This window comes from Protopterus annectens, chromosome 4.part1 (genome assembly GCF_019279795.1).
Source record: "Protopterus annectens isolate FY-2018-M chromosome 4.part1, PAN1.0, whole genome shotgun sequence".
Taxonomy (NCBI): domain Eukaryota; kingdom Metazoa; phylum Chordata; order Ceratodontiformes; family Protopteridae; genus Protopterus; species Protopterus annectens.
The window spans coordinates 990,789,262-990,808,461 of record NC_056734.1 but is presented as its reverse complement, the minus strand read 5'-3'; the positions used below and the strand labels follow the sequence as shown (position 1 = coordinate 990,808,461).

The window sequence follows — 19,200 nt, the reverse complement described above, 5'->3', positions numbered from 1 at the left end:
CCAGGCACAGTCATGGCCTAATCTTTCTGGTCCTTGGCTTCATCTGTGACTTTTTGGAAGGGGTTGGACTTTAAGTATTCTAGAAGCCGAAACTTGGTCCTCTAGATACATTTACAAGGTATTACAAGCTTCATTTCTTCTCTAGGTCTAGATCAGATTTTGCTAGGACCATGTTCCATGGTCTCCTGGACCCGCTGCCAGTACAGTAAGCTAGGGTAGTCTACCGATCTAGCCAAGGCTGCTTCAGCAGTGAAGGATGAAGAGCAGAGTGCAGTTGTGAGAGTAAACTTACCATAATATTAGATGTTTGAATGTTTAACGCTGCAATGCTGAAGCAACCAAGTATTTTTTCCATCCCCCTTGCTTTTTCTTTTGATAACAGGGTGTAAATATTTTTTGTTTTTCCTGTCATTGTCCTGTCAGGGCTCCGCCTCCTCTGTTAGCTTAAACTCTTTAGGGGTGTTTGATGTAGCCTGTCCCCAAACCGGTCTTTTTTTTTTTTTTTTACTATCTGTTTAGGTGTGTTGAAGGTGTCCTGAAGCTTTGGAAGTTAGCCAGCTGGTATAGCCTTGGCAAGATGTAACCCATATAGCAAATGCTACTGTAGCAGTGATCATTCCAACATCTATCATTACAGTAAGTTTACTTGTACAGTTGTACTATCCTTTTCCAGGTTCACAGTAGGCTTTGCTTGGACCATTCTTCAGGGCTCCTGGAATCCTATCCTTCCTTCTTTCCAGGTTGGATAAGCTGTTGTAGTCTACCTTATAGGCTATTGCAATAGTAGAAATGATGAACATAGTACAGTTGTATACGTTGCACTTATATTGACAATAGATGTTCAAAGTAGTCACTGCTGCAGTAGCCATAACCATCTGTCATCATCCTTGCATACTACAGGAGTTGTTTTTCATTTTGTTGTGGTGTGTTAATCCAGGTTGACCCCCCCCCCCCTTTTTTTTTTTTTTTTTTGAGGCAAGGAAGTCATTAAGATTTTAGTCACTCTGCTTGATTATATAGCTCTTACCAAAAGGTCTTGGTCTGTCAGCAGCCAGAGTGACTGAGTGAGGAGAATTACTGATTTGGGAAGCTGGCTAGTTGCTGTATCCTTGGCACAGGCAACCTGTAGGCTACTGCTACATTGAGGAATTTGAGCATCTACTGTTATAAGTGCAGCTTGCACAAACTTTTTTTTTTTTTTTTACTGTAGCTTTTCTCATGGAATCCTTTCTGAAATTCTGCTCTTAAAATAGGACTACATTAGGAGCTTATTTAGTAAGTCATACTTCCAGCCCAGTGCAAACTGATTCTCTTATAAACCTCTATTCATACAAACTAAATTAAAAACTCAGTTAACCGACACAGGGATTGGTAGATGCTAGATAACTGTAGTTTCTGGTTGCCTGAGAGTTGCCATTAAAAGTAGGGCTGATTAATACTGTTCTCTATACTATTTGGTTGGTTTGATTTTTTTTTTTTTTTTAGGATGGGGGGAGAGGGAATTTATTCCTGTCTTCCTTTTTAAAGCTCTGCATTTCTAAAATAAGGTATGTTTCTGCAGGGGGAAAACAAAGTGCAGCACATGAAAATTGTACTGTATTTCATTTTTTTTTTTTTTTTTTTTTTGCTGGTTGCTTGAGAGTTCCAGTTAACTGAGAGTGTACTGTAGTACTAGCTTGTCTTTTCATAGAAGCAGTTGAATTGACGCCTCTCATCGCACTTGGAAATCCGCATCTAGCACAAACCATTGCTTCTAGGTTTAGTCTTCAGAATTCATTGTAAGATATGGATTTGTGAGAGCCACACCACTTTTCTTAGTCTCATATTGCTTATTCTGAGCCATGAAATGTGTTTTGTGATACAAAGTGATTAATTGGATGAAAGCATTTGTTGCCTTGATAAGCTTGTGTCACATCAGTTACCATATCCAAATAATCTTTGTGCTTTTGTTTTTGTAGGAGTTTGCTCTTCATAAACTAAATTCAGTTGTCAATGACTTCTGGGCAGAGATATCAGAGTCTGTGGATAAAATGTAAGTGTTATTTCTGATTGCCAGTTCAATAACTTTATGAATGCTTAATCTTTGTCCATCTCCACTTGCTGTCCCTGTCTTAAGTGCTGCTGATATCCCTGCATTGTTGTATAAAGATCTAGTGAAACTGTAATGGTTTAAAGGAAGGTTGATGCATTTTTTAAAATGATTTGATACAAAATAGCAAGTATGAATGTAATAGAGTTGAAAATGGCTGGCGTGTTTTGTAGATTAAATATCTGTGGTATATCATAACTATCTCTTCTGTGTCTGGTTTATACAGCCAACCCTGGGGGCAGTCTATTGGCTTCACTTTTTTCTGTGAGCAGTAATGTTCAACTCCCTGGGCTGTGGTTGGCTGCCCAAGATGAACAGACTTAGCTTGTCCCTTTTGGCACTGAGTGTCATGTTGTTCACTCAGTTTCTTGAAGTATAAGCAAGATGTTTGAGCTAAACACCACCAGACCCTGTACTGTTCATTGCATATGCAAACCGGCCAATGCTGGTGACTGCCTGACTGGCTGTGTTCCCCAGAGATCTGCTTATGCTAGTGTGCAGACTGACATTCCCTTCACATGGGGACACATGCCTTTTTCTGGATAAAAGGAGGCACTGGTCATGCTTATTTTATTAATTTGGCACTATCTTTATGGAGGTCATGTTCCCCTATATGAAGGAGGTGATACAGCATTGTCAAAAAATAATTGTTCAATTGGTGTTCACTGTTACAGTGCTGTGTCCCCTCTCTGTACTGGCGTGGGGTTGTTTTGGGATGGGTACCATTGTATACATTCCCTTCTCCCCTCTAGTATGTTGATCCCAATCATTCATTGCTCCCTAAGGAGGGTTTATATTCTGTATGTCCAAGGTTAGACCCTGCATTAAGTCAGGTCAGCAAACTGTTAGACATATGGCCCGGTATACTCAAACACATGCATGACTTTGCCCAGGTGGTGGTAGGGCAAGAGAACCAAATATGGTGACTGTAGATGCCACCTGTATACAAGACATAACAGCAACCGGGAACCAGAAAGGAACAAGCAAATGCAAACCAATAAGAGCTGTCACGAACACCAAGGGAACGCAAGTAGAATCGCCAAAAAGTTGTTTAATAAAATTGAGCGCTTTCGTCAACAAGTATTTTGACTTCTTCAGAGTTGTACAATGATAGAATGAAAGGACGCCATTTTATAGTAACATAATTAGTCACCTGATATGAACATGCCCCCCCCACCAAAGTCAGTTAACTCATTCACTGCACTGGAGCTCAGGAAGTTTGCACCATAACTTCCAATGGGAGGAGGCTAAGCCTTTTGACAGAATCAAATTGTCCTCACATTTCAAACGTTCATATTTCTGGAACCATAGGGATTAAGAAATAAGTATAAATGGCAAACTCTTGAGCACAAAACTATTTTTGTAGTGGTAGTATTCTGTTGATTCTAGGTCTTGCACTGGATTTTATAAGTCACAGTTAACACAGTAACTATACATTTGTAATATTTTGTCAACCACTTACCTTCGTTGAAGGTTGTGTGTCAGGCCTTGCAAGCCGGTACGTAAAAATCAACTGCCAATCATTAGCGGACCGGAGTTCCGCTGTGGCGACCCCTAACCGTGAAAAGCCGAAAGAAACAAACTTACAATATCTCAGCAGCCACATACTGTCAGCAGCATTTTACTTATCTGAGAGCCTTCATATGAGGCTAAGGAGTCCTGTCTGCATTTCTTGGTTGTTGAGATCTAGAAAAATATGAAAATGATATCCATTTAAATTAAAATCATAAAAACAACAGTTAATATTTCTTTACCTGCACTAGACAGAGGTCAAATATTAATGCAGCTGAGTTTGCCATTGTGTAAGGTTTAAGATAAAATATTTTATAACCTTGTACTTGGCATGGTTTTGGAAATATTGATGCAAGTATGAACAAGCAATATTTGACGCCTAGAGATGTAATTAGGAGTTAACTGCAAATGCACCTGGAGGCATCACTCGGATGTAGTGAGTCAACATTCAGAAAACTGTAACCTAAAGACAGTAATTGTTGCTGAATGCATTTTACATAACTAAACAGGACCATCATATAAAAAACAAGTACAGCAGAAAATAGAATAAAAAAACAATTGGTTTACATTCATACTTGATGAGATTTCATGCTTTAGTACGCTTGCAATAGAAACTTTGTCATTAACACCATGAAATCTACATGTGTTAAGCCTAAGTTGCTATAATGGCTCCCTTTGTTCTAATTAGTCCTCCCATGGACCTCCTCTAGGATTAATTGCCACACAGTGTAGACCAAAAAATAAAAAAATGTCTGGGTGTTTAGCAATGTGTTTGGCCAGGGAGTTCATATTCTTTCTGATATCTAGAATATGTTCATAAATACGCTCCCTTAGCTTTATTTTAGTTTTTCCTATATAGTAACAAACACTATGTTCATCGTGTTACACTGCTGCAGTCATCACACTTAGGTTATCCTGCCGTCAGGTGGTCCCGCAGTCGGCCAGAGTTCCAAAGTCTTGGTCCGGCGTCTGTTGCTGTCGCTTCTTCCCTGACGTCAGTGTGCCAGGGGTATACAAGAGGCATCCGACGCCATTTTCTTCAGTCTTTCTTGCCACGCGGTGCCCGAAGCAGAAGCAGTTCACAAGTGCCGATCGGCCGACTCCTGAGATTTTCAAATAGAATTTCAGACCGAAGTCTTCAATAAAGCAAAGTACCCCGTTGGGGAACCTTTTCTTGTCCGATGTCAGAAAAAGTTAATTGCATTTCTTGTGGGAAGCAAATACCTCATAAGAACTTTCATTGTTATTGTATTCCTTGCCTAGGCCCAGACCACGACGTCACAGGTTGTTGGTTTTGCACTAGACTTGACAAAAGAACTATTAAACGTCTGTTTGATTTCGCCCGACGTTATTTTGGTAGGAAATTTAATTATACCATGACGGAGCAACCGATGACCGGAATGCATAAAAAACGCAAAAAGGACAGGCAGCCGAGACCCAAACCATACTCAGAGGCCTCTTCTGGGCCAGCCACTGGTTTTCCGGTTTTCAGTGAGGCGCCTACGCAGTCTCTGACGACCGCTGATTTATAACCCCAGGCAGCATCCGATTCCCAAGCTGTGATTACTAGGCCTCCACAGCATTTGCCTTTAGGTCCTTCCAACTCCATGACTGAAGGAGATTCTGGTGCAGTTGAAACGCTTTCAGTTACAGAAGGTGTCTTCAGGCTGACTACACTCGCTATTAAATCCTTTGCAAAGCTGAAAACTCCTTTAAAAGCAAAGAAGACTGTACTGCAGTCTTCGTACAAGGCCCCATGCCTAAGAAACAGATGCTTAAGATGGCTGAAGACTTAATTACCCTAACCAGGGGTTCCCATCCTCCTCCTGATAAAAGGTCTAGACAGGAGGAGGACTACGCTTCCTCTGACCAGGTTTCAATTTCCTCAGATTCTTCTGAGGAACAGGAATACTCTTTTCCCCCTTATGAAGACTCTGATGCTGAAGAGTCTATTCCTTCAGCATCTCCCTCAGAAGACTACTCTTTTGGGGAAACTACATACCATGAGGGAACATTTCCACTGGGAAGGCCAGGATTACTCCGATTCTAAGAAAAGGCTCCGAGAGTTCCTTTTACTACCCCAGCACAGACCACTTGCTATTCCACCCGTGTTGGACTTTGTGGATGATGTTTATTCAGAATCTAGCCTTAACCCAGATTCACTACCTCCAGCACCAGCCAAACAAGACAGATATTAGAGTTCCCTGACTCTCACAAATTCCTATATAAAAGCCCTGCTGCTGACCCAGAAACCATTTTTCCTGGGTCCCAAAGGGGTTAAGGCCTCTACTGCTAAAAATCCTGTACCCTCTGAAAGGGATTCTAGAGCACTAGACAGATGGGGAAAGAAAGTATATACCTCAGCTACTCTAGCTATGAGGGCCTTAAATTGCCAGTTTCATATGCTGAAATATCAACAATATTTGATGTCTCAAAACAAAAAATTGTCACACATACAGAGCAGCCTGATTACAAGGAAATACAAGATTTGTTGCATGCAGCTGAACAAGTGGGAAAACATACTTTGCAATGTGGATTTGATTCATTGGAAGCTTCTTGTAGAGCAGCAGTGACAGGGTCTGTCATACGTAGACATACTTGGTTAAAAGAACAAACTTTACCTGATCATGTTAAAGTAAAGTTATTTGATTCACCTTTACAGCAGGATGTTTTATTTGGTGTAAAAGCAGAAGAGGTTTTAAAGAAAATGGAGGATAAGGCAAAATCTATGCAGACGGTAAAGGATTTTTACAGGTTCAACCCCCTCATTTCAGCAGAAATTGGCCAACCAAAAAGTGGTCCTTTCCAGCTTCTGACAGGCCACAGAGGGCAAATACAGACGCCCAAGGGGCAGAGGTCAGTCACAAGGCTCTTACAGGCCTCGACAATGGAGTGCCAGAACTCAAAAAGGAGGAGAAGACAGACCTCAAACTATCAGAAGACAAACACAATGACTTACCCCTCAGACTACCAAGCAAATCCCTCTTGGCAGCTCCCTTGGGAGGAAAACTAGCACTTTTTGCAGACAACTGGCACATCATCACAAAAGACAAATGGGTCCTAAATATTGTATCTCAAGGATACAGATTCCACTTTCACACTTTACCAAGGATAAAAGGAATGTCAAACCTGCCACCAAATCAATGGGCAGAGGCTCAAAAACAAATTACAGCTCTCATGGACATGAGAGCCATTCAGCAGGTTCCTACACAGGGGAAAGGACAAGGATTTTACTCAAGACCCTTTCTAGTTCCCCGAAAGGACAAAGCCTGGAGACCCATTCTGGACCTCTCAATTCTAAACACATCTGCAAGTACCCAAATTCAAGATGCTAACACTACAGCAACTTCTTCCCATGCTGGGCAAGAAGGTTTGGCTAGTAACGTTGGACCTCAAGGAGGCATACCTGCATGTCCCTATCAGACAAAATTGCTAAAGATACCTCCGATTTATAGCAGGTTCAACCCATTACCAATTCTCTGCACTGCCCTTTGGCTTATCTACTGCACCCAGAGTCTTCAAAAAATGCCTGGTACCAGTAATCGCATATTGCAGACAGAGGAATTCAAATATATCCATACCTGGACGACTGCCTTATTCAAGCAGAAAGCAAGGACATTCTTTTAAAGTATCTGGCATTTGTCAAAAACCTATCAAGTTGCCTAGGGTACACAGTAAACGAAAAGAAGTCAAAACTAGTGCCCTCACAAGACATAATATTCCTGGGTGCCAGCTTAAATATAACTGCCCAGATGGCTTATCTCACGCTAGACAAGCAAGAACATCTAACTCAATACTTCAAAATAATGGCAACAAAGACTCAACTCCCTGCAAGAAAAATTCTGCAGGCCTTGGGATTCATGGCATCTTGCATACTACTAATACCATTTGCAAAACTGCATACGAGGAAATTACAATGGTACCTGAAAAGCGTATGGACTCAACACAGCCACAGCTTGGAAACAATAGTACCACTCATTACTTGCCTTCAACAGGAGTTTCTATGGTGGGCTCAGGCATGTCACCTCAACAAGGGTCAACCTTTCACCTTACCCACAGCCAGACAAACTATAACAACGGATGTCTGATTATGCCTGGGGAGCACACATGGCAGGACAGTGTATTCAGGGCAAATGGTCTGCAGATCAAAGGCATCTACATATCAATCAAAAAGAGATGCTAGCTGTACAAAATGCCCTAACAGATATCAAGGATTCCCTACATCCAGGACAACTCCTTATAAAGACTGACAACACCGCAAGTGATGTGGTGCATAAACAAGGGGGCACACATTCCTACCCCCTATTGCCGGCAAGCAATGATCTTGTGGAACACAGCACTGACCTACCAATTTCAACTACAAGCACAATTCCTGCCAGGAAAGAAAAACACATTGGCAGGCCATCTAAGCAGAAACATCATAGATCCTCACGAGTGGAAACTAGATCCACAAGTATTTGCAATGATAACTCAAAAATGGGGGAGCCCAAACATAGATCTGTTTGCCTCCCCCCAAAACTATCAACTATGAAAATTTTGCACAAGGACATACCACACAACAGCTTGGAAAGTGGACGCCCTCTCATTCAGTTGGAAGACGTTAACAGTGTATGCCTTTCCTCCACTACCCCTTCTGGCAAAGGTGCTGTTGAAAGCCAGATTAGAGAGGCCACAAATGATACTCATTTCTCCAGACTGGCCACGCCAACACTCTCTTATCCAGTACTAAGAAACATGGCTCAAGGCCCACCATGGATTTTACCTCAAATTCCCTCACCTGCTCACTCACTCAGCAAAACAATCGGATTCTACACAGCCAGCTCAAGACTTTAAGTCTGGCTGCATGGCAAATTACCTAAACAACCAGTCAACACTTCTCTCTAAAGCTGTTATGGATGTCATTCTGGAGGCCAGGAGGCCCAGTACCAGGAAAGCCTATTCAGACAAATGGAAAAGATTTTGCGCCTGGAACCAGGCTAAAGGCCAAAATCCCCTTGTCCCAAATATTCCTCAGATTCTACAGTATTTAATTGAGATGTTGCACAAAGGACTTTCCTTTTCATCTATTAAGATCTACACCTCCGCTATTTCAGCTAAATACAACACGGATCCTCCTAATATTTTCACATCCATTACTAAGACAGTACCTTAGAGGGGTTAAGAACTTAAGACCACCCCGGAGAGCACCAACACCAACTTGGGATCTCAACTTTGTTTTGGAAAAACTTACACTACCGCCCTTTGAACCAGCTTTTACAGCTGGCTTACAGTTTCTATCATGGAAAACTGCCCTGCTGCTAGCAATAACTTCAGCACAAAGAGTTTCAGAGCTACAGGCCCTAATGACAGTGGAGCCTTTCATCATTTTTCATAAAGACAGAGTCGCTTTACGAACTAACCCTTCCTTTATGGCAAAGGTGGTATCCAGTGTGGCCCTAAACCAAACCATTAATTTGCCCACCTTTTTATCCAAACCCCTAGAACAAAGTGGAAAGGCTCCTACACTCTTTGGACATTCACAGGCAATTACGTTACTACTTGGATAAAACTAAGGCTTTTAGAAAATCTGACCAGCTCTTTGTATTCTATGCTGCAAGATCACAAGGAAAAGCCTGCAAGATCACAAGGAAAAGCCATCTCAAAACAGACCATTTCAAAATGGATAGGACATTGTATCCGTTTCTGCTACACACACCATGGGAAACCTGTGCCTGGTAACATTAGGCCCCATTCCACCAGGGCTACAGCAACATCAACAGCCTTTCTCAGAGGGGTACCAACCAAGGATATTTTGGAGGCTGCAACTTTGAGTTCAGTGCACACCTTCACCAAGCGCTATCACTTACCTGTATACTCTAAAACCAGAGCTGGCTTTGCCACTGCAGTTTTGCAGGGCCTTCTAGCTTCTCCAAACCCTGTTTAGTTCCACCGCCCATCCTTAGCTTTGGGATTCAACCCAAGTGTGATGACTGCAGCAGTGTAACACTATGAACATAGTACAGTTTTGTACCTACCATAAATGTAGATGTTAGTGTTCACACTGCTGCAGTCCAGGTTACCCTCCCTCCATCCCCTCTGACCTAGGCTGAACTTTTCTATACCTTTCTATCCTGTACAACCTTTGTGGTGTATTTGCTTGTAACTGAAGATATTCCTTTTATATGTTTTATTAGCAATATGTATTGCCTACCTACTTGGGGGCACCTGACATCTGGGGCAAGAAAAACTGAAGAAAATGGCGTTGGATGCCTCTTGTATACCCCTGGCGCACTGACGTCAGGGAAGAAGCGACAGCAACTGACGCCGAACCAAGACTTTGGAACTCTGGCAGACTGCGGGACCGCCTGACTGCAGGATAACCCAAGTGTGATGACTGCAGCAGTGTGAACAAACATCTACATTTATGGTAGGTGCAAAACTGTACTTTTTTGACACTTAGCCAAATAGATGACACCAGAAGTGTTGCAGTTACGCAGGAATGTTCTCTATCAAAACATGATTCATTTTTACCTGTCACCTACCATGATAAACCTGCACTGCCCACAAGTCCCACACTTGGTCGTACCTGTTTTTTTTGTGGGAATCTAACCTCCAAAGACTGTCCTCTTTCTCTAAAATATTTTTGATAGTTTTGCCTTTTTGTAGACCACTACAGGTTTATCCACCAATTTGTTAGTTACTCCACTAAGTGAAAATATTCCACTTCTTATTTAATATTGGGGTCTACTTCACTATGTCGAAAGCACCACAACATCGAAAGCACAGAACATCGTGCAGGTAAATCGAAATCTCCGTAGGGGGGAGATTTCTGTTTACCTCCATGTAGTGTTGTCTCGGAGGTGGAATATTTAAATAGGGGGGTGTGGGGGTGGAAGGTGGCTTGCCCCCTGCCTACGCTAGTTCCTTTTTATTTTATTTATTTTTTTAAACGTTATTAGTTGTTTTACTACATCGATCATTAGAGGTCGACCTTTAGTGATTCGATGTAGTAAGATTTCGATAGTGATATAGACGCTAATATTCTATTAATATTTATAGCTTCAGCATAAAACTGTATAATATGACTTGGAGGATAATCTTTTCCAATGTCATCCTTTTTCTTCACCAAAACACTGATGTGAATGTCAGACTTGCTAAAGCAAGTGTAGATCCATTTTTTCTTTCTGTTCAATGCTAGTTTTTACCATCACTGTCCTATTATCAGGATAACCCCTGTTTTAAACATCTTCGCCAGTTCCTCACATTCATTCATAAAAAGGCTGTCGGAAATCATTCTTGCCAATTTAAAGTATTGACCCCTCGCAATGCCTTTTTTCTGATGGTATGGATGGCTACTGTGAAAGTGTAACAAACTGTTACAGTAGGTTGGTTTTCTATAAATTGTAGTCTCAATAGTTTTGCTGTTGAATCTTTAACAATTAGGACAGCTAAATAATTAATGGAAGTGGGGCTCCAACTACATGTAAATTTTTAGAAGGAAATATTAGAGTTAAGGTAAATAATAAATGAGGGAATATCTTCGCTCCCTCCTTCCCAAGCAATACAGATGTCATGAAGGTATCTAGTCTAAATGTTCCATGGGGGAACCTGGAATTTTTCAAAGTATTTCCCCCATTGAACTAATACTATGTTAGCAAATACAGGGGCCCCTATTGCTGGTACTCTAACCTGCTGGTACTGTTGCCCATCTAAAAAAACTAAGTTGTTTTCCATCACAATCTCCATTAATAAGATTAGCGTGTAGATTTCATTGTTGTCAAACTTGTTTGTTTCCACTAGAAACTCACTAAACCAATTTAGGACAACAGCGTGTGGTATTACATTAAATAACTGTCATATCGATAATTAAAAAACTTACCTGGTCAGAGTAGGGAATTTCTCTTACTTTCAATAAGAAATCCCACAAATCTTTGCATAGGTAATCAACCTCATTGACTGCTTCTTTAAGTTCACCCAAAGATGTTGAGAAGTTCTCCAAAAAGTTTTTAAAATTTCTACCTCTACTGTAAGCAGTCTTCAGTCTATTACCCAATTTGGTTTTAAGATCATTGTCAAAATTCAATTCCTATAGTCTAACAAGGAAAGATACCAAAATCGGTTATTCTGATTGTATTAAACACCATCACATTGTTGCCAAAAATAGGCTTATTGTTAATCACCATGTTGTCATTCACTTTTAAAATGGGAACAAATGTAGTGCATCTCTTTTTATATACCTCTTTCCTAATATGTAATAATTTACGAGGATAACCTTTATCTTTAAACATACCAATTAATGTTACCATTTCTTGATGAAATCTGACTTCACTAGTTAGCATTTCTTGAGGAAATGTGACATCACTAGTTAATCTAGACAACCTCCCCATTTGACCTTTTATTACACTTTTCTGGTACGGCGGGTGGAAACTGTCATAATGTAAAAGTTTATTTGAATATGTTTCTTGTAAATTTTACTTGCCTGTTCGCCATTTATAATATCTTTGGATAAGTATGTCCAAGAAATCTATTTCACTGTTGTGCCATTTGTACGCAAGCGTCAAAAAAGGTGTTGCATTAAGATACTCTATGAAGGTAGAAACATAACCTATGATAATATTTTGGCCATAAAGGCAGAAGAAAACACAAAATTCTTCTCCCTTTCCAAAAGAACAAAATTTGCAAACACAAGGATACATTTGGCCCTAATTGCCACTTCTGCTATCTGATGAAAATGTTCCCCCTTGAAAGTAATGAAATTGTTAACCAACTCAAGTTCCAGGAGTTCTATTAACAGATTCACTTAGTTCTCATCAATTTTATTACAGCTCCGCAAACTGGTATACAAAATTCTAAACACTCCTCATGAGGCTTTACTGAAAAAACATTGACCACGTAACAGTTAAAATGTCATCGCCTTTACCTTATACTTGTTTAAGTAGTTTTAAACAATGCCAAGAAAGTTTTAAAATATGCGCACTTCCATTAACTGGTCTTTCCATATTGTCTACAAAAGTTGCTATGGGTTCAGTTTTAGACCCCCTTGCTGCCACAACTGGCCTAAGTGGGTGGATTCTGCATGTTTTTGTGAATCTTCGGAATTCCCACTATTGCTGAAATCATAGGTGCTTCTACTGTTAAAAACTTGTACTCATTGATATCAGTACTACCCTGGTATAGTGCATCTGAAAGGAAGCAGTCAGTCAGTATAGACCATTTTCACCTCAGTTTTGAACACCCTAATATAAGTGGAGGAATCCTTTAATATGTCAAACATTTTTGAGACCTAATCCATTTGTGTCATAACAATCCCCCCACCTTTGTCCAATTACATTATTCTGTAGTTTTTGTTAACAGGTATTTCTTTTAACACAGTTCTTTCATCCTGTGTTACATTATCAAATGCCCCTCTTTTTTCATTTGAAATCTTTGTAAACTGAATTTCACACATCCTTTCAAAGGAAGCAATGGTAGGATTGTTTGGGGGAATAAAAGTACTCTTGCGATGCAAACAAACTTCTCTATCTGTTTCAGTTTCTCGATCATAAAAAAAAAAAAAAAAAAAAAAAATAATAATAATTAATTGCCTAGTAAATAACTTCAAACTAAGCAAAACAAGCAGAACAAAGGCAATGCCTTTTTTCAGTAACTATAAATGTGTGTTCATCGCAACAAAGTCACTAAAATTATAAGTAGTAAAACCGTTATTTTCATGTATACTGGGAAAAAGTTGATTATCACAGTCGAGTGTGAAGTCCCATGGAAAAATAGTACCCAACATCATCAGCCCTTCGTTGCTCGCTGCCCTCGACCATTGTAATAGTTTGTTCTTAGTGTTTCACTGTTGCAGTCATCACATTTGGGTCATCTGCTTGCAGTAGCCCTCAAGTCGGCCTGATTAACAAAGTCTTGGGTCCTATGTCGGTTGCTGTCTCTTTGGTGACGTCAGGTTGTCAGGGGTGTAAAACATGCAGCCAATGTCATTACATCAGTTTTTCTTGCCATGCGCTGCCTGAAGCAGTTAGCAAGTGCTGGTCGGCAGACTCTTGAAATTTTTGTTTTCGAGTTTCAGAACCGAAGTCTTCAACTAAAAGCGAAGTACCCCATTGGGGAAACTTTTTCTTGCTCTAATCCGATGCAAGTAAAAGTAAATAATTGCATTTCTTGTGGAAAGCAAATACTGCATAAAGATTTTCATTCGTACTATATTCCTTGCCTAGGCCCTGACCACAACGTACCTTGCTGTCTTTTTTTTGTGCCTTATTTAAACCACGAACTATCAGTCGGTATATTTGCACTTCTAAATATTTTGGTGCTCTGTTCAATTATCCTGGTATGTCTTCGTTAAGCCATTAGACTACCGACATTCCAAAAAAAGCAAAGATAAAGACATAGACGGGCTGCCCGGTTTGCCAGTACTCAGTGAGGTACTTTCGCAGCCCATGATGCCCGCTACTTCAGATTCGCAGGCCTCTACTGAGACCCATTCGGAGTCCAGTATGCCGAGAGATGCTTCAACTGTAGAACCTGCGTATGTCTCTACCTTGGATGCGTCCGGAGCCGCTGTGCAGGCACAGGCTTCTGAGGGTGTATTCAGGCCTACTAACTTGCGTATTAAAATGACGCCATCTTCTTCAAGGCCTAAAACTCGAACCATGCCTAGAAAACTGACTCCCACACCGCATGGTCAGGCCTCTATGCCAAAAAACGAATGAGAAGAATGACTGAAGATCTTGGTACTTCAATCAGGGGAAGCCAACCTTCCCCCTCTAAGACACCTAGGACTGAGTTTGCTTATGATACTTCTGATCAGGATTCTGAAATTTTCCTCTGACCAGGATTTACCCTTAACTACCTATGAGGATTCTGATGCTGAGGACTCTATTCCCTCTGCCCCCCCCCCCCCCCCCCCCAGAAGATTTCTCTCTTGGTGAAACCTTGCATACTCTCAAGGACCATTTTTGTTGGGCAAGTCAGGATTTCTCGGATTCTAAAAAGAGGCTTAGGGATTTCTTACTCCTGCCCCAGCACAGGCCTTTAGCTATACCTCCTGTACTGGACATTGTTGATTATGCCTTTTCGGAATCTAGCATGGCTCTTGACTATTTACTGCCTGCTTCCAGAAAACCTGATAGCTATTACAAGGATGTTCATCGTGCATACAGCTGCAGTCATAACAGATGGGTTCTCCTGCCGTCAGGCGGGTCCTCGGTCGGTCGAATTCCAAAGTCTAGGTCCGGCATCGGTTGTCGTCACTTCTTCCCTGACGTCAGTGCGACAGGGGTATAAAGGAACCAGCCGACGCCATTTTCTTCAGTCTTTCTTGCTGCGCGGTGCCTGAAGCAGAAGCAGTTCGCAAGTGCCGGTCGGCCAGCTCCTGAGATTACGAAAATTTGGAAACTGAAGTCTTCTTGAAAGCTAAGTACTCCGTTGGGGAAACTTTTCTTGCCTCAGACCGATGTCAGACAAAGTTAATAATAATTGTATTTCTTGTGGGAAGCAAATACCGCATAAGGATTTCCATTCCCTCTGTATACCTTGTTTAGGCCCAGACCACGACGTCTCGGTCTGTCGCTTTTGTGCTACATTCAACAAACGCACCATTAAGCATCTGGCGGAGTTCGCCCAGCATTATTTTGGGAAAGCATTTAACTATATTATGTTGTCGGATACTCAGACTCAAGTTTTGTCTAAAAAACGCAAAGATAAGGACCGACACCACGCCAAAGCTGACTACACGTGGTCCGGTTCTCAGTGAGGCGCCTACGCAGCCCCTGACTACCAACGACACTTCTTTGGCGGTGTCTCCTGTGCCCGAGGTCGCAGGCTCCTCGGCCCACACCCTGACTACAGATACCGAAGTTGAAACTCAGAATGTGGACAGGTCCGTCTCCACTCAAGGTGTCTTCAGACCTTCCTCTTCTTTCTCCATCAAGGCTTTCACCAAGTCTAAAGCAACCATGCACTCTGAGACAAGCTACACAGGGCCCATCTCCAGGCCCCATGCCTAAGAAACAGATGCTTAAAATGGCTGAGGATTTAATTACTCTTATCAGAGGTTCTCAGCCCCCACTGGACAAAAGGCCCAGAGTGGAGGAAGATTCCCCCTCCTCTGATCAGGGCTCCATTATTTCAGAGCACTCTGATAATCAGGAACATTCTTACTCCCCTTTTGAAGACTCTGATGCGGAGGAGTCCATCCCTTCTGTATCTCCACCTGAGGATTACTCATTTGGGAAAACTTTGCATACCTTAAGGGAACACTTCCACTGGGAAGGCCAAGATTATTCAGATTCCAAGAAAAGGCTTGGGGAATTTCTCTTGCTACCTCAGCACAGGCCTCTGGCTATACCTCCTGTCTTGGACATCCTAGATGTTTACTTGGAGGCCTGCCTTAACCCGGACTCTCTACCTCCAGCTCCAGTTAAGCCTGACCGGTACTACAGGGTTCCTGACTCGCACCAGTTTCTATACAAAAGCCATGCTGCTGACCCAGAAACCATCTCACAGGGCCCCAAGGGAGTTAAGGCCTCCACTGCTAAAAATCCATTACCTTCCGAGAGAGATTCCAGATCCTTAGAAAGGTGGGGGAAAAAGGTATATACCTTTGCTACCTTAACCATGAGGGCCTTAAATTGTTAGTTCCATATGCTAAAATACCAACAGTTTTTGTTATCACAATTGAAAAGTAAAATATCACAACCTGAACAACCAGACTTGGAGTTGCAGGATTTGATTCATAGTGCAGAACAAGTGGGTAAGCATACCTTACAATGTGGTTTTGATGCTCTAGAGGCCTGATGTAGAGCTGCTGTTACAGGATCAGTCCTACGTAGGCATGCCTGGCTCTAGGAACAAGCCTTGCCTGATCATGTCAAAGCTAAATTACTAGACGCTCCTCTTCAAAAGGATGTACTATTTGGTGCTAATGCTGAGGAGGAAAATGGAGGAAAAGGCTAAATCAATGCAAACTGTGAAAGATTTTCTACAGGTACAACCCCCACGTTTTAGTAGAAATTGGCCTTCCAAAAACTGGTACTTTCCTGCCACGGACAGACCCCAAAGAGGCAGATGCAGGCACCCGAGGGGCAGAGGACAATCACAAGGATTGTACAGAGGCAGACAATGGCAAGCTCCTACACAAAGAGGTGGTGGACAACTCACAATCTTTCAGAAAGCAAACCCAATGACTTTCCCCTTTGCATGCCAACCAGGTCTCTAATGGCAGCCCCCTTAGGAGGAAAGCTGGCACTATTCTCAAAAAATTGGCATGTCACAAAGGACAAATGGATCCTGGACATTATAAACAGAGGCTACAAATTCCATTTTCATACCTTTCTAAAAATGAGTCATGCCAAAACTGCCACACAAAGGGCAGAGGCACAAAAGCAAATTTCAGATCTTATAAACATGAAAGCTATTCAAGAGGTACCTACACACGAACAAGGTCAAGGTTTTTATTCCAGGCTATTTCTGGTGCCAAGGAAGGGAAAAGATTGGAGACCTGTTTTGGACCTTTCCATCCTAAGCACGTTCCTACTCATACCAAAATTCAAGATGCTCACTCTACAGCAACTTCTTCCCATGCTGGGCAAGGAGTCTTGGCTGGTAACATTGGACCTCAAGGAGGCATACCTGCATGTCCCAATCGGACAAAATTGCAGAAGGTACCTCAGATTTCTTGCAGGTTCAACCCATTATCAATTCTCTGCATTGCCCTTTGGCTTATCTACTGCGCCCAGAGTATTCACAAAATGCCCGGCATCAGTAATTGCCTACTGCAGACTTCAAGGGATACAAATATACCCTTATTTGGACGACTGCCTGATCCAAGCGGTCAGCAAGCACATTCTTCTGAAACATCTGGCTTATGTAATAATGTTGTTAAACCTCTCTGGGATACACAGTCAACAAAGAGAAATCAAGGCTAATACCCTCTCGGAATACAACTTTCCTGGGTGCCAATTTGGACACACCCAGATGGCCTACCTCATGCCAGAGAAGCAGGGGCAAGTAATTCAATATTTCAGAACACTGGCAAATTGCACCAGGCTGACTGCAAGGAAAATCCTGCAGGCTCTGGGGTTCATGGCATCTTGCATCTTACTAATCCCATGTGCAAAGCCTCGTAGGAGAACAATGGTACCTAAAAAACATATGGTCTCAACACAGCCACAGTTTGGAAACAATACTACCACTAATTCCATGTCTGCAAAAGGAATTCCTGTGGTGGGCTCAAGCATGTCAAACACAGGTCTTCCATTCAGCAAACCTCAAGCAAATCAAGTAATCACAACAGACGCTTTGGACTTTGCCTGGGGGGGCGCACATGACAGACAGGTGCATTCAGGGCAAATGGTCCCAAAAAGAAAAGCACCTTCACATCAATCAAAAAGAAATGAAAGCTATAATAGCATTTATTACTGCTAGCAAGGACCTTCTACAACCAGATCAGCTATTGATAAGAACGGACAACACCACAGTTATGTGGTACATAAACAAGCAGGGAGGAACACATTCTTATCCCCTATGCAGACTGGCCATGTCACTTTGGAACATGGCCATGGACTTACAAATGGAACTACAAGCACAGTACTTGCCAGGCAAGGAAAACACCCTGGCAGACAACCTAAGCAGGAATATGACAGATCCACACGAATGGAAGTTGCATCCAAAAGTTTTTACAGAAATAATCCAAGAATGGGGAAGGCCAGACCTAGATCTCTTTGCCTGCCACAAAAATCAATTGACAAAATTCTGCTTGAGGATCTTCCATCCAAAGGCCTGGAGAGTGGACGCTCTCTCTTTCATTTGGACATCAATAACAGTTTATGCCTTCCCGCCTCTTCCTCTGCTGCCCAAAGTCCTATTGAAGACCAGAGCAGACAGACCAAAGATTATCCTTATTGCTCTGGACTGGCCAAGGCAACACTGGTACCCACTCCTGAGGAGCCTGACGCATTCCCTTCCATGGACCCTACCTCTAATGCCTCTTCTTCTGACTCAGCACAGCTTCAAAACTTCACAGTCAGCTAAAAACACTCAATCTAGCCGCATGGAAGATTTCTTAGCATCACAGCAGGCCCTACTCTCCAAGGAGGTGCAGGATGTCATTTTGGAGGCCAGGAGGCCATTAACTAGAAAAGCTTACTCCGCAAAATGGAAACATTTTTGTGTCTGGAATGAGAAAAAGGGCCAGAACCCTGGAAAACTGAATTTACCTCAAATACTACAATATTTGGCTGAACTGCTAAGCAGTGGACTTTCGTTCTCCTCCATCAAAATCCATGCCTCAGCCATTTCTGCAGAATACAACACTGATCCTCCTTTATTCTCTCACCCTCTTTTAAGACGGTTCCTCAGAGGGGCTAAGATCTCCAAGGAAACATCCAATACCTGCTTGGGATCTTAATTTCATTCTGGAAAAACTGACTTTGCCTCCTTTTGAGCCAGCTGCCTCATCAGATTTGCAATATTTGTCCTGGAAAACCGCTTTCCTTCTGGCTATCACTTCAGCTCGTAGAGTTTCAGAACTACAGGCTCTCATGGCTGTCCAGCCTTTTATCATCTTCCATCAGGACAGAGTCTCCTTACGAACCAACCCGTCCTTTATGCCTAAAGTG

General features: G+C 42.0%; 1 protein-coding gene across 1 annotated transcript in view; it reads left to right on the top strand.

Annotated features, from left to right (window-relative positions):
* The window catches only part of PSMD1 (proteasome 26S subunit, non-ATPase 1), a 2,664,479-nt gene that overhangs the window by 102,905 nt on the left and 2,542,374 nt on the right, over positions 1-19,200 (top strand). Inside the window, exon 3 of the mRNA XM_044070690.1 lies at positions 1,959-2,032. Within this exon, the coding sequence (XP_043926625.1) occupies positions 1,959-2,032 (74 nt within the window). The remainder of the gene's footprint in view (positions 1-1,958; positions 2,033-19,200) is intronic.